The following is a 15,496-nucleotide window of genomic DNA, read 5'->3' on the forward strand; positions in this document are numbered from 1 at the left end:
TTTCAAACGCAACGGACAAACCGGGACTCGGGCCCCGCCCACCTCCGAGCCCCAACCAATCACAGCCGCAGGTGGGCCCAGTACTGACCAATCGCGGCACGCCTGCCCCATCACAGCACGCCTGCGCTCGTCAGAACCAATCACAGCACACATATCTCCGTCACGTCCAATCACAGCACGGCTGTGTAAGTCTAAGTCAGGCCCAATCACAGCACGCTCGCTGACGTCACACCCAATCACAGCACGCATTTCGACGCCGCGTCCAATCACTACCCGCCTGCCGCATCCAATCCTAATCGGGCTCACTCGGCAGTCGCCAATCATAACCCGGGTCGTTTCTCTCCCGCCCATTTCCCTGCTCATGTCGCCTTACAAATTGTCGTCTCTTTCGTGCACCCTCAGTTTCCCATTGTAGTAACCGATTGATCATGTTTCGGCAAGCAATGGTCTCATTATCAATTTTTGCCTGAGGAATTTTTTTTCCGCACGTAAGCATTCTATATATTTTTTGTCCAAATAAATTAAATCTGTGATCACTAATGCACAAGTGCGCAGAGTTGGAGTTGCATCTTTTTTTTCTGGGCTTGGTTTTTCTCTCTCAGACACCGAACAAACGTTTCTCAGGGTTCAGAGAGAAATGAATTGGAGTTGGAGGCAGGGCAAGGCATGATGGGAGTTGTAGTCCCATTGGAGAGGTTGTGGTCAGTGCGCAGGCGCAGTCCGCTGGGCCTGCGGGATGGAGAGGTGGCGTTGACTGACTGACCGCCCTGATGCTGCCGCCGCGTCCGCCCGGCTTGTCGGCCGTGTGACCGGGTTATTAGTGCGGCGCGGCTCGACTGCTACCGGACCCGGACTCGGTGCCCACCTCGGGCTGTCCGTGTGGAGTTTGCAGGTTCTCCCTGTGTTGTGACCGCGTTGCTCTAGTTCCCTGCTGTGTGGGTGAGTGGGGAAACCGGGGGAGGCTGAGAGATGGCGACAATAACATCTAGGGTTTGTGCAAGTGGGTGATTGATGGGTTTTTATGTGGTATCTCATATATCCCCACCTCAGGCACAGCCCCGTCTCTCTACCACATTGCATCCCCCCACCCCACATCTATGTCTTGGACACCACAGTACAGAGTGGCTTTTAGAACATAGAAGAAACAACAGTACAACATACGACCATGTCCTTCAGCCTGCAATGTCTGTGCCAAACATGGTGCCAAGATACATTAATCATATCTGCATGCACGTGAGCCACGCCCCTCAATTTCCTGCATATCCATATGCCTATCTGAAGGCCACTATTGTATCTGCCTCCACCACTACCTCAGGCAGCAAGTTCCAGCCACCCACTGTCCTCTGAGTAAAGAAAAACTAGCCCCACACATTTATAAAATTTACAATTTTTCTCTTCAAGTTTTACCCACCAGTTGTTGGTGTGGGATGTAAGTTTGCATGTAGGCTGGTATTTACGGTCCATTTCTAATTGTATGAGCCAATTTAACCTTCAAGAGTCAAAAGTGCTTAAATGTCATGTGTACTGGCAACAGAGAAATTCTTATTTGCTTCAGCTTTACAGGACCATTAATGCAATACCACCATACTGCCATCTGAAGTAGGGTCTCGACCTGAAATGTCACCCATTCCTTCTCTCCAGAGATGCTGCCTGTTCCGCTGAGTTACTCCAGCTTTTTGTATCTATCCTCGGTTTAAACCAGCATCTGCAGTTCCTTTCTACACCACCAAACTCAGGAGCAGACTGCTGAATGATCTGTTTCTTCGTATGGTTCAAGTCAAGTCAAGTCAAATTTATTTGTCACATACACATACATACACGATGTGCAGTGAAATGAAAGTGGCAATGCCTGCGGGTTGTGCACAAAAAGAATTACAGTTACAGCATATAAATAAAGTTAATAAGTTACTATTAGTGTCGACAAAAATTTAGTCTCTGGGGTTATAAAAGTTGACAGTCCTGATGGCCTGTGGGAAGAAGCTCCGTCTCATCCTCTCCGTTTTCACAGCGTGACAGCGGAGGCGTTTGCCTGATCGTAGCATCTGGAACAGTCCGTTACTGGGGTGGCAGGGGTCCCTCATGATCTTGCTTGCTCTGGATCTGCACCTCCTGATGTATAGGTCCTGCAGGGGGACGAGTGTAGTTCCCATGGTGCGTTCTGCCGAACGCACTACTCTCTGCAGGGCCATCCTGTCCTGGGCAGAGCTGTTCCCAAACCAGACTGTAATGTTGCCGGACAGCCCCAGAGTAGAAGCAATGAAGGATCCTCAGAGACACTCTGAATTTCCTCAGTTGTCTAAGGTGGTAAAGGCGCTGCTTAGCCTTACCCACCAGTGCGACAATGTGCGTTGCCCACATCAGATCCTCTGCGATGCGGACTCCCAAGTATTTAAAACTGCTCACCCTATCCACAATAGACCCATTTATCTCCAGTGGCGTGTACGTCCTTGGATGTTTAGCCCTTCTGAAGTCCACAATCAGCTCCTTTGTTTTAGTGACATTCAAGAGGAGGCTATTGTCCTGACACCAGAGTGCCAGATCAGCCACCTCCTCCCGGTAGGCCTTCTCATCGTTGTTGGAGATCCGGCCCACCACCACAGTGTCATCAGCAAACTTGATGATGGAGTTTGAGCTGAACCTGGCCCCACAGTCATGTATGTACAGGGAGTACAGTAGGGGGCTAAGGACGCAGCCCTGGGGGGATCCTATGTTCAGGGTGAGGGAGCTAGATGTGTGTCCAGATGAGAGAGAGCGGTGTGTAGAACCTGGGAGACCGCATCATCCGTGGACCTGTTCGGACGGTATGCGAACTGTAGTGGGTCCATGTTGCGAGGAAGGAGGGCGCAGATGTGCTTCTTGACTAGCCTCTCAAAGCATTTCATGACAACCGAGGTGAGGGCCACCGGTCGGTAGTCATTTAAACACGCTGGAGAGGCATTCTTTGGCACCGGTACAATGATGGATCTTTTGAAGCATGCAGGGACCACGGACTTTATTTAGTACATGGTACTTTATTTAGTCACATGCACCATGGTACAGAGGAATACTTTGATACCATGGAATTTATGCAAGCCATACTAGACCTAAGCACAATCATAAATAAGTATAAAGGTTGTAATGTAAAAATATTAGACTTCATCGAGACAGTACACAGAATCACTATGTTTCCAGTGCCATCTTGTGCCCTTCAAATTTCAAGATCTTAAAAGTATAGAGACCTATCTTGGTCTTAAAGACCCATTGTCCTGGTAGCGGCACTGGGTCAGGGTAGCAGGGCCAGCCTGTCCTGGCGATGTTGTCCGTGTCCTGCGTTGCTCTGCACCTCTGCAAGCCATGTCTGATCCACACACTCGGCTTCTGTGAGACCCAATCCTCCAGCGGGGCCCAATAATAATAATAATAATAATAATAATATTCATTTATTGTCATTGCAACGAGTACAACGAAATTAAAAAACAGCCAATCCTGACGGTGCGTACAAACATATATGCAATAAATGCAAAAACAAATAAATACATAAATACAATTAAATTAAGTACAAGATTTTTTAACGGTGTTGCCTAGTGCACAGGTAGTGTTCAGTTCTCGTATGGCCCTGGGGTAAAAACTGTTCTTAAGTCTGTTTGTTCGGGATTTGATTGACCTGAAACGTCGACCAGAGGGCAGATGAACAAACAGACGGTGGCCGGGGTGGGATGGATCTTTTATTATTTTGCCTGCTCTACTGAGGCAGCGCAGGCTGAACAGGTGCTCCAGGGAGGGCAGTGAGCAGCCGATGATTTTCTGGGCCGTCGTGATGACCCTCTGAAGGGCCTTCCTGTCCTTTTCTGAGCAGCTGGCATACCATGTGGTTATACAGTATGCCAGCACACTCTCGATGGAGCAGCGATAGAAGGACAACATGAGCTTCTCCTGCAGGTTGGTTTTCCTGAGGATCCTCAGGAAGTGGAGTCTCTGCTGTGCCTTCTTTACTGTGGTGATGGTGTTGGTAGACCAGGTGAGATCCTCTGCGATGTGCGTACCCAGGAACCTGAAAGCTGGTACCCTTTCCACGCAGACCCCATTGATGTAGAGTGGGTCGTAATCTCCACTGGTTTTTCTAAAGTCAATTATAAGTTCCTTTGTTTTGGAGGAGTTCAGGACCAGATTGTTCACTGAACACCATGCTGCCAGCCTTTGGATTTCATCCCTATAGGCTGTCTCATCTCCTTCTGAGATAAGTCCAACCACAGTCGTGTCATCCGCGAACTTGATGATGGTGTTGGTGGGATGGGTGGGGGCGCAGTCGTGAGTGTAGAGGGAGTAAAGGATGGGGCTCAACACACAGCCCTGTGGTGAGCCGGTGCTCAGTGTAATGGTGGAGGAGAGGTGAGGGCCTATTTTGACTGTCTGGGGGCGGTTGGTCAGGAAGTCCTTGATCCATTTGCAGATGGTTAGGGAAAATCCAAGGTCGGAAAGTTTGGTGACCAGTCTGCTCGGGATGACCGTGTTAAAGGCAGAGCTGAAGTGATCCCTCAGCTGCTGCAGGATCCCTAGCAGTCCACAGACACCTTGACTCATGAAGATGCCTTCCATAGCAACTGCTCTGCCTGCAAGCCCAAAAGCCAATCACCAACACTGATCCTCTCCTTCATCCGCTGCCACCATCTTGAGTGGTGTGGCAATAATAAATCAATTCCAATAACAGAAAAAACATGCAATAATTAATAATGCAATAAATTAATAATCAGTAATACTAGGTATTCTGACTATAATAGTGCAAAACTCACATACGTAGTGCAAACAAGTTCATAATTAATCACAGTTTTGTGAGGTTCGTGTTGTGCAGTATTCAAGAGCCTGATGCTCGCTGGGAAGAAACTGTTCTTGAACTTGCGGTTCCAGTTCCCTTCTTCCCGATGTTAATAGTGGGATGAGAGCATGGTCAGAGTGTTGTGGGTCTTTGATTAATTTAGCCCTGGGAAGATGTTCTAGAAACAAAAATCAAAGTTAAAATGACTAGTTTTAATTAAAAAGGGAAATGATCAACAGGTTTTGTAGCATCTCAAGGGAAGAGAGGTAAAGGTCAGGTCTGAGACCCATTGTCAGGATTGGTAAAGGTGTTAAACATAGTTTTAATGAAAAGAGAGAGTGGGGGAGGGGAGAGAAGGATAGGACAATGAATTCATTGAATTGTTAGTCACCTGGACATGTGTGTTTTGATCACAGAATATTAGCAAAGATTTAAAAAAAAATAGAGATCATGTCTTGCAAACTTTATATTCTTATTCTGACAAATTAAGAGAAGTTTGATGATGGGAACCCAAAAAGCATTTGATAAAGTATGGCCTACACCATGTGACGCAATTGGGGTAGACTCAATGGGTGAAGTAGCATTTCTGGAGAATGTGGATAGGTGATGTTTCAGGTCGAGATCCTTCTTCAGACTCCTTGGTCAGCCTACACCTCTACCATGGCACCTTTCTAGTCGTCAGATTTTTGTAACAAAGTTGAAATTGTTACTGAACGAGCGGAGGGCTGTACATTCAGAGGGGCTAAGATTGGAGAGGATAAGGGAGAAGTCAATACGGTTGATGTCACATCGACAGTTGCAAATAAAGTCCTGAGTGGTTAGGAGGCCGGCAGGGGGAGTCAATGAGGAGGAGGAGGAATGTTGAAAACGGAAGAAGTTGTCATCACATTCTCCAGAGACGCTGCCTGGCCCGATGCTGTTACTCTGGCACTTTGTGCTTTTGTTGTAAACCAGCATCTACAGTTCCTTGTGTTACCTTTTCTTATTACTCTTTTCATATTGTTGTCTTCACTAAATTGTTTGCGGTTTTTGTTTTAAATTGAATAGTTATCTCACCCTTCCTATTTATATAGCCTTATTTATTTGTGATCTGTTCTAATTCGTACTCATCTTATAGTCCCTCATTAAGTATCAAGCCTAATTATTCAGTGTCAAATTCTCCTAAATCCATCCCCCAACCTCTCATCTGGCAATCTACTACTTTTATCTAAATCTACCTATGTCGTGAGCTTTTGCCTCACCACTTTCTACCAGCTATCTCCCTTCTTGTCCATCAGTCTGAGTAAAGTTTCTGACACAAAAAGTCATCTCCTCCACAGATGCTGCCTGATCCACTGATTTCTTCTGGCAGTTTGATTTTTACCAAATTCTATATTTTGCTATGAGTCTGCCATGTGCATTTCTTAATTAGAGAATTCAATGTTTTTTAAAGGGTGGCACAGTGGTAGAATTGCTGCCTTACAGCATCAGAGACCCAGATTCAAGCCTGACTATGGGTGTTGTCTGTATGGAAATTGTGATTTTCCCCTGTGTTTCCATGGGTTTTCTCCGGGTGCTCTGGTTTCCTCCCACACGCCAAATTATTTGGCTGTTGTAAATTGTCTGCAGGGTAGTGCTAGGGTGATCATTAGTCGGCGCAGACTCTGTTGTCCGAAGGGCCTGTTCCCACGCTGCATCTTTAAAGTCTAAAATTTAAAAGTCTCATGTTCCCATCCATTTGTGATTAATGTAGGCACAAGGAACTGGTTTACAAAATAAGGCACAAAGTGCTGCGGCAACTCAGGCAGCACCTCTGAAGAACATTGATTGGTGACGTTTTGGGTCAGGATTCTTCAGACTGATTGTCATGGTGATGGGAAGAAAGCTGGAAGGGTGGAGAGGCAGGACAAAGTTTGGTAGTAGGTGCACAAAGGTGAGGATTTTATTTGAATTGGTAGGTGGACAAAAGCCAGAGATGAAAAGGTAAAAGGTTTGAGATAAGGAGATAAGGATAGAAGATGTGCAAAATGTGAAACCAGAGGAATGATTATAGATGGAAGGGGGGGGGGGGGGAAATAAATGAGAAATGGCTGTGCATCCATGTAGGACACAGGGAAGAGAGGGGGTGGAAAGGGGGGGGGGGATTGTTTGTAGGTTAGTTACCTAAAATTGGAGAATTCAATGTTCATGCTCTTGTGTTGGAGTTAATTTTTTGGTATGAAGAACTGTGAAAGGTGAATATTTGTATGTGTGGTTCATTCCTTTGAGAGCTTGCCATCAGCGATGAAAACATTGGAAGGCAAAATCTAGATTCATATTTTGCGTGGTGTGGTGTAAATGTGTTTGTTTTATGCTAAAGGGATTAAATTAATTAACAATTGTTTGTTTTATGGTAAAGGAATTAAATTAATACCAGTGCATGAGGAGTAGAAGGAAGGGGAGTGCACCAACATCTATGTTTGAATGACAAATCACAATGGAGGAGCTTTGCACAGCACTGATATCAAGTGTTTATCCTATAATCGTTTTATTTAATTTTGACTTGCAACATTCCAACAATTTAAAACAAACCCGTTTTTTAAATCTTTGTTTGAAGTGCTTTTAATAATTCAAGAGATTACATTTAAATAGCAGCTTTGTTTCCTTTGTTTACCCCAAGCACCAACCTCATTACCAATCAAGCACTTTACAAATGTAGTCACTGCTCTGGTGTGTTTTGCAATATAGCATTTTTATGCTGATTTTTTGCATAAATTTTTAACATGTGAAACTAATTAATTCAATTAATTAACGCTTCATGATTTAATTGGTAATGGGTTGCTAAATAGCAACAAAAATTGGTCAGATAGCATCTGTGGGATTAACATTTAGACTAGCCCTTTTAACTCAAATTACATACTTTTATTTCCCCACAATGAAAAATGACTAGCTTTTGTTTATTTAACCATGCACTTTAAAAAATATATATCTATAGTGTGCCAATCAATACATTAGGCAAACATTTTCACATTGTTGAGCTAATTAAGCATTTTCCTTAATGGTGTTTAATTCCCAAGATGGTTGATTTGGTAGGTTGGATTTATTACTGCACAATTCTCTGTTTAGGTTGCTACAAGAGAAATTAATGGCTCAGAAACAAGCACTGCTGGCTGTTCATCAAGCCCTGGAGAAAAGCTTCAAGGCCATTGAGAAGCAACAAAGTTTGTGGGACAGCACGTTGTTGGAATGCACTCATCTCCTGAGCTCCTCGAGTAATCTGGCCGAGCAGCTCCAGGCTTGCAACAATGTTGACTTCAAGACTACACCCTTTCGAGAGTTTCCTGACCTGAAACACCGCCTCAAGTATAAACTTACCCAGGCAATGGAAATCAATTTGGAAAAACTTGAAGAGAAAATGTACGCTACATATTTAACAACGATTCATAATGAAGCCTAAAGTGAAGTGTCCTGTTTATTTGTGTAATGGTGAAATTAGACAAAGACTACTAAGCAAAGGGAGAAATAATTCATTTTGATGAGGGACGCCGATGTCTCATGCACGGCAACTGGCTTGGAATGAGTTACTGGCCCCAAAAGACCGGAGAACCTGAGAAAAATACAGCAGTTGTAGGAACCTAGTTTGTGTTCATCCAAGTGTCATGTTAGATTTGGTGAAAGAAAATATTTTCTGTTTTGAGCATTTTTGAAAATGCATAGTTCCTTGTTGCAGCCAGCAGGGTTAAGTACAGAATAAAGCTATCTGGTTTTGTGGCAGATACTTTCCTGAATCGTAACTCTAGGGAGCTCAACTTCCAGCATGACACCAGCTTTATGACCTGGATGACAATCCCCATTTGGGAGGCAATGTGAAGTGTTCTGAAGGAAGAGGCTCCCAAGTAAGAATGATTCCATTGGCATTCGATGTACATAAAACAAAATGGCCTAGTTAACTACAATCTAAAGTGAGCTTTGATCATGAGGTAGTTCTCCCCTCAGAGAAATGTTCTCAAATGAATTTATTTTAAATGGCATTTTTCTCTTCAGAGGGTTAATCTTATTTTTGATTTGTCATATCTGAAAATCGGTTCCCCTACCTGACACTTGGATGAACCCAAAGTTCAACAAGCCTCCTATAACTGCTGTATTTTGCTCAGCTTCTTGGACTTTTGGGGCCATTAATGTGCTCCAAGCAAGTGTTGTGCACAAAAAGTCCGTGTTCATCCCATCAGTTGTGGGATTTGCACTTCACATAAAATGCCACATTGCCCTGTGTACTTTAGTTGCTGAATCTAAAAGGCAATACTATTAACTTTGGTCCCAATGTGAAATAGTTATTGCTCAGGCCATATACTGAAAGATCACTAATGCAGGATAATGTTTAGAACAAAACAGAAAACTTATTTTAGTATATTTCTTTGAGAAAGCTTTTATCACCTTTGAGATGTACAGAACTACTTCATGTAGACGATGGGCAGGAAGCAAGGTGAGAATTTTAATTAAAAATCCAACTGGAAAAAAGCCAATTGTCTGCCTTGGTAGCTGAAAAGCATTTGTTGGCTTGAATACTGAGAAAGTTCCTTCAAAATCAGTTAAACATGTGAGCAAAGACACACATGATGATACAGAACCACCTAAAGATGTAGATTGTTGATACAGCTCCTGCTCAAATTAACCTCGGCCTGGAATCTGACTGGTCTTCAGCACTGCTAGATTAAATTATTTCACAATGCATGCAAACAGTGCTAAAAGAACTGTAAATGTTTAATTTTGAGCAGTTTCAAAACGTTGAAATGAATTTCCAGTGATGCTGAGTCATCTTATTTCTCATGAATGGGGAGCCTAGAAGGAATGCTCCTTCTAAACACTATTGTCACAAGTTATTGGAGTAGAATTAGGCCATTTGGCCCATCAAGTTACTCCGCCATTCAATCATGGCTGGTGCCTCCTAGTGCCATTTTAGTGCCTTCTCCCCATAACCCTTGACACCCGTTCTGATCAAGAATTTGTCTATCTCTGCCTTAAAAAATATCCACTGACGGTCTCCACAGTCCTCTGTGGCAATGAGTTCCACAGATTAACTACCCTCTGACTAAAGAAGTTCCTCCTCACTTCTTTTCTAAAAGAGTGCCCTTTAATTTTGAGGCTATGACCTCTGGTCCAAGACTCTCCCACCAGTGGAAACATCCTTTCCACATCCACTCTATCTATGCCTTTCATTATTCTGTAAGTTTCAATGAGGTCCCCCCTCAGCCTTCTAAACTCCAGCCATTAGAGGCCCAGTGTTGTCAAATGCTCATTATATGCTAACCCACTCATTCATGCAATTGTCCATGAGGCTTTAACTGGAATGAGAATGGGGGAATTAACTGTGTGCTTTCCTCCCCTCTTTTAAGGAATGTTCTGCAGAGAGTGCGAGACACAACAAGTAACCAAGTGGCGACGTGCTTCCAAATGTATGAGCTACATGCTGACACAATTGGTTTAACTTCAGTACTTGAGCACTCCAGTCTCTACCCTTCTGTGGCAGATATGCTGGAATGGCTTCAGGACATCGAGCGTTTTTACCAAAGCCAGTATCCTTTTGTGCATATCCAATGTTCAGAAATCTGCAAATGGTACGATGCAGTGAAGCCATTTAATGGTGGAGATTTAGTTTAGTTTCGGGAAAGAGGCCATTCGGCCCACTGAATCCGCACTGACCAGCGTATTAACGCTATCCTACACACACTTGGGACAATTTACACTTTTACCCCAAGCCAAATAACCTACAAACCTGTACGTCTTTGGAGTGCGGGAGGAAACTGAACCCCTTGGAGAAAATCCAAGTGGTCACGGGGAGAAGGTACTAATTCCATGCAGACAGCACCCGTAGTCGGGATCGAACCCGGGTCTCTGGCGCTGTAAGACAAGAACTCTACCACTGTACTGATGGAAATGATTTCCAGCCGCCAGTAGCTCCCCTCCCAAGATAGAAACAGGAAGACGAATGATCTGTTTTACATGTGTAGGAAATAACTGCAGATGCTGGTTTAAATCAAAGGTAGACACAAAATGCTGGAGTAACTCAGCGGGACAGGCAGCATCTCTGGAGAGAAGGAATGGGTGACGTTTCGGGTCGAGACCCTTCAGACTGAAGATCTGAACACTGGTTTCGACCCAAAACGTCATGATCAAGGTCAGTCTGAACACAGGTCTCGACCCAATGGGTCTCACCCATTCTTTCTCTCCAGAGTTGCTGTCTGTCCCGCTGAGTTACTCCAGCATTTTGTGTCCACCTTCGATCTATTTTACATGTTGGAGCCAGAGCTTTCAGGTGACTTTGTAATCGCACTCAATCTCTGGGTGCAGTTTCCTAAGCCTATCATCGACCACATCACCATTGACACTGTCAGTGACCACAATACAGAGATGACTGCCATCTTACTATTTTCGAGACACCCACTCCTGTTTCATAGTGAACTATGGAGATTATACCAGTGACAGTAGTAATGGAGTTCACTGTCCTGCCCCCATTTTAAGTCCACCGCAACTTGTTTTACCAGGCAGCAGTCTCTCAAGTTTCCCCCCATTTTTTCCCTAAGAATGTTCCCACACTACATCTTGCCATTCATTTCCAACCAAGAGCTTTCTTACCCAGGGTAGAAAATGCAGGAAACACTCAGCAGGTCAGGTAACATCGTCGCACTGAGTGTGTCCAGCGTTTTCTGTTTTTATTTCAGATTTCCAGCACTGGCAGTTTTTTAATTTAGTTTTCACTTTCTTGAGAGACTGAAAGTGGCCCATAGGCCTACCAGGTCCACGCTGACCATCGATCACCCGTTCACACTTTTTCTATGTTATCCCATTTGAGCATCCACTCCCTGCACAATAGGGACAATTTACAAAGCCCAATCAATTGAAATTCCAGCATGTCTTTGAGACATGGGAGGAAACAGAGCACCCGATGGAAACCTGTGCAGTCGCAAACCCCGCACAGGCAGCACCCGAGGTCATGATCAAACCAGGGACTTTGGTGCTGTGAGGCAACACTTCTACCAGCTAAGCCACTGTACTGTCCTGACAGAACATTTTATGTCTGTCTTAATTATCCATATAACTCAGCCTGGCCTCTGTCTGATATTAATTCCTTGTCCTAAAGCTACAAAATAAATTTAAGTTGGTTATGGAGTAGAAGGTAGTGATTTAAAGATTCATCTGGTTCTCAAATAATTAGTTATTCTATCACACCATTTCCATTAACAATCACACAAGGTATCTTGGCAGGAAAACTTTGCTTCAGAACATCAACTACGATAATCTGCAAAATATTCAAGCTCTCCCACAGTCCTGGAACAGAGTGTCAGAACAGATGGATCAAGACTTAATTCAAGGTAATTTGGACATTCCTTCAGCCTGTTCCCATCTTGTTTAGGCCCCTATCACAACAAAGGAATGGCAAGTTGGATGGGCAACTGCTACTGCAGCTAGTACTGCTACTTTGAATAGCATTGGGGATAAAATTAAGAGGGCAGAAGTTCCATTGTTTTGCAGACAAAATGCTGGAGTAACTCAGGACAGGCAGCCTGTCTGGATGGAAGGAATGGGTGACGTTTCGAGTGGAGACCCTTCTTCAGACCCATCGTTCTATGTTTGCTGACCGTTCTGCATTGGAAAGAGAGAGGTCAGGCGGGATGATGCAAGGGACAAGAGTGAGGACGGGTCAGAGGAGAGAGGCTCGGTCGAGATAATGTGGGGGGATAATAGAAATCTTGATGGTAGGGGGTGTGAGAGGGGTAGGAGAGGTAGCGTGATTAGAATAGGGGGATGTGAAGCAAGACCTAGCGGTTCCATTGTAGAGGTGGTAGTTGGAGTGGCAGGTGGCAGTTCCCTGTTGAAAGGGGGAGAGGTACGAAGTGGTTTTGAGTCTGAAGTAGGGTCCTGACCAGAAACGTCTCGACCCAAAACGTCACCCATTCCTTCTCTCCCAAGATGCTGCCTGACCCGCTGACTTACTCCAGCATTTTGTGATACCTTCGTCCTGACCAGACACGTCACCTATCCATGTTTTCTAGGGATGTTGCCTTGACCCGCTGAGTTACTCCAGCATTTTGTGTCTTTAAGAGGACAGAAATTAGTTTAAATCTGAAACCAGTACCACCGAATTACACAATTTAATAAGGGACAGATTTTTTTACGGAGATGTCACCGATACTGCATCTCCTTAAGTTGTGTTCAGCTGTTTCCTGCATTTGCTGTGATTAGACCATCTCTCAGATCCAGTGGGAATATAAAGTTGGGATGATTTCTCCACCACTTAAACTCAGCAATCTACAAGGAAACCTTCGTGTTCCAGCCTTTTGGGGCTGTCATATCTGATGTATCATTATCATTTCACCATAACTGGGTGAACCACTGCAAGGGGATTAATTAAAGATATATTTAAACATACCTGAGCAGTTTAATGGTGGTGGTCACATGGAACGGGCTGTCAGACGGCTGTAGTGGTAGGAACAATTACAATGTTTAAAAGGCACTTAGACAAGTACACAGAGTAAAGGTTTAGAGATGTACATGGGCCAAATGTTAGCAAATGGGACTGGCTCAGATAAACATCTTGGATAGTTAGATCACAAAAAGCTGGAGTAACTCAGCGGGACAGGCAGCATCTCTGGAGAGAAAGAATGGGTGATGTTTCGGGTCGAGACCCTTCTTCAGACTGGTTAGGTATAAGGGAAACGAGAAACGATGATGTGGAGAGATATAGAACAATGAATAAAAGATAATAAAAAAGTAATGATGATAAAGGAAACAGGCCATTGTAAGCTGTTTGTAGCGTGAAAATGAGAAGCTAGTGTGACTTGGGTGGGGGAGGGATAGAGAGAGAGAGGGAATGCCAGGGCTCCCTGAAGTGAGAGGAATTAATATTCATACCACTGGGCTGTAAGCTGTATTAGTCAACCACTTCCCAAATCAAAGTGGTTGACTAATAACTATTTGAAGTGACCAAGATGTGTCAACAAAACAAGTGCCAACTTGGCAGAGCCGGCCATACACTCAAAGTGAGGGGAGGGGAGGGGTGGGGGGAAACTCAAACCGTTTCACTTTATTAAAACGGAATTGGTGGAAAATCTTGAAACTGAGGGGAATAAGATGTTTGCATAGCTTTGATTTGTGAAGAGTCACTGACATTGCCCTTTTTTTATGATGCAGATACTCTGCTCAAGGTGGCATTTTTCCTGGAGTCTCACCAAGGATCCTAATAGCTGCACCTGGTCACTGGAACTCCTGGCTTTAGTTTGCTCCTTAATGCCAAAAGAAGTGTGCTGATGCAAAAGGTGGCCGTAGGATTGATTTTTACATCCTCAATCTTGCCCCGAATAAGGTTTAATTGAGCCTCGACTGCAAGCATAGTTTGCCTTGCCTTGAGAATCTGTTTGTCATGTCCCTGTCTTAGTGTGCCCCATTGTCTAGTACTTCCCTGTCTCCTAGTCCTGCAGCCACCACTAAGGCAATGGGCAATAATGCCATGTGAGTGGTGATATTTAAAATGGCAAATTGTTCTAGTCCTTGTTGCTCCACTTGCCATTTATTGTAATTCAAATGTCCACCGGAACATCGATAAAGCACCAACTTACCCAGAATTTAAAAAAACAGCACAAAAGCCTTCAACATCCAGCCAGCCATTTCAGGAAGACTGACCACTGTTTATACTGTGAGCACAAGCTCATTATCCAGATTGAACAATATAAGGGATTCATCCAGTGTTTGGAAGAATTTCCTCATCAGTGGCATCACATCATTCCCTGGCTGCAACTTTCCTCAAAGATGGTGGACAACCCTCAACAGAATTTCCTCGGGTCAAAGGAAAATGCGGCCAGCTGCTCCACCAATACTTTACCCCTTGTGCAAATGTGGTCGTAATCCCAAACTCTGGAATACATCCACCCACCCAGAAAGATCTGGTTCAGGGGGCACCTTGTTTTTCCACGGGGGCTTAATCCTTCAGTCACGAGGTTTGGAAGGAGAGAATGGAGGGCAGAACTTGGGCAGAAGGGAAGCTCCTGGCGGCCACAGCAGAGCTGTCCACGAGAAGACCTGGCGGCTGCCGAAAATGAAGACCCTTGTGCCGGCGACTGGCCTAGTTTGCCGCTGCAAAAAAGGGTTGCTGCCTGCAGGGGGAAGCTCGGATGCCTTGAAGACCATAGGGTCGAGGAGGGAAGCAGTAGGAGAGGGACTTCAAGGTAGGCTGCAGGAGGCACTCCCGGGGCACAGAGGCTGTCGGGCAAGGAGAGGGACATCAAGTTGTGGGCCCGCAGCAGCCTGGGGCTTACTCCAGTATCTCAACATGTGGACTGGACTTTGGACTTTGTCTTTGTAAAGGGTGCCAAAATATGGTAATTGAGTATTTGTGGGTTGTGCCAAGGAATTTCACTGTGCTGTGCATATGTGACAATAAAGACCCATTGAACAATGCAGGGATTCCTCTTCCCTCGAAAGCACTCTGCAATCTTCTGGTAAGTGAACCCATAACTAACTGGCTTTACAAAAATTACGTTACATTTACTGCATATAGTTATACAATCATCCACACTTGTTCTCCATGAAATAATTTGGAGAATGGAACTGTTCTGCGAGCCAGTGGTGACAATGATCTCAATGGCCTTCTTTTGAGAAAAATATGAATACAAAAGAAGGTTAGAAACCCCACCAACAGAAGGATGTGGAGACATTGGAGAGGGTTCAGAAGAGGTTTACCAGAATGCTGCT

General features: G+C 44.5%; 1 protein-coding gene across 1 annotated transcript; it reads left to right on the top strand.

The window, feature by feature from the left end:
• Window positions 1-718: 718 nt before the first annotated feature.
• On the top strand, window positions 719-15,186 carry airim (AFG2 interacting ribosome maturation factor). Its single transcript, XM_078422867.1, has 5 exons — window positions 719-939; window positions 7,877-8,167; window positions 10,144-10,323; window positions 12,002-12,120; window positions 13,940-15,186. The coding sequence occupies exons 2-5, from the start codon at window positions 7,896-7,898 to the stop codon at window positions 13,987-13,989; spliced, it is 621 nt and encodes a 206-aa protein (XP_078278993.1). The 5' UTR covers window positions 719-939; window positions 7,877-7,895; the 3' UTR covers window positions 13,990-15,186.
• The last annotated feature ends 310 nt before the right edge of the window (window positions 15,187-15,496 follow it).

This window comes from Rhinoraja longicauda, chromosome 27, assembly GCF_053455715.1.
Source record: "Rhinoraja longicauda isolate Sanriku21f chromosome 27, sRhiLon1.1, whole genome shotgun sequence".
In the NCBI taxonomy this organism is placed as follows: Eukaryota; Metazoa; Chordata; class Chondrichthyes; order Rajiformes; family Arhynchobatidae; genus Rhinoraja; species Rhinoraja longicauda.

Bases quoted from the DNA above. Each gene is read 5' to 3' on its own strand.
- airim (XM_078422867.1), top strand. From the start codon at position 7,896: ATGGCTCAGAAACAAGCACTGCTGGCTGTTCATCAAGCCCTGGAGAAA. The intron at 8,168-10,143 runs GTACGCTACATA...CCCTCTTTTAAG, and splicing joins GAAAAACTTGAAGAGAAAAT to GAATGTTCTGCAGAGAGTGC. The intron at 12,121-13,939 runs GTAATTTGGACA...TTTATGATGCAG, and splicing joins GGATCAAGACTTAATTCAAG to ATACTCTGCTCAAGGTGGCA.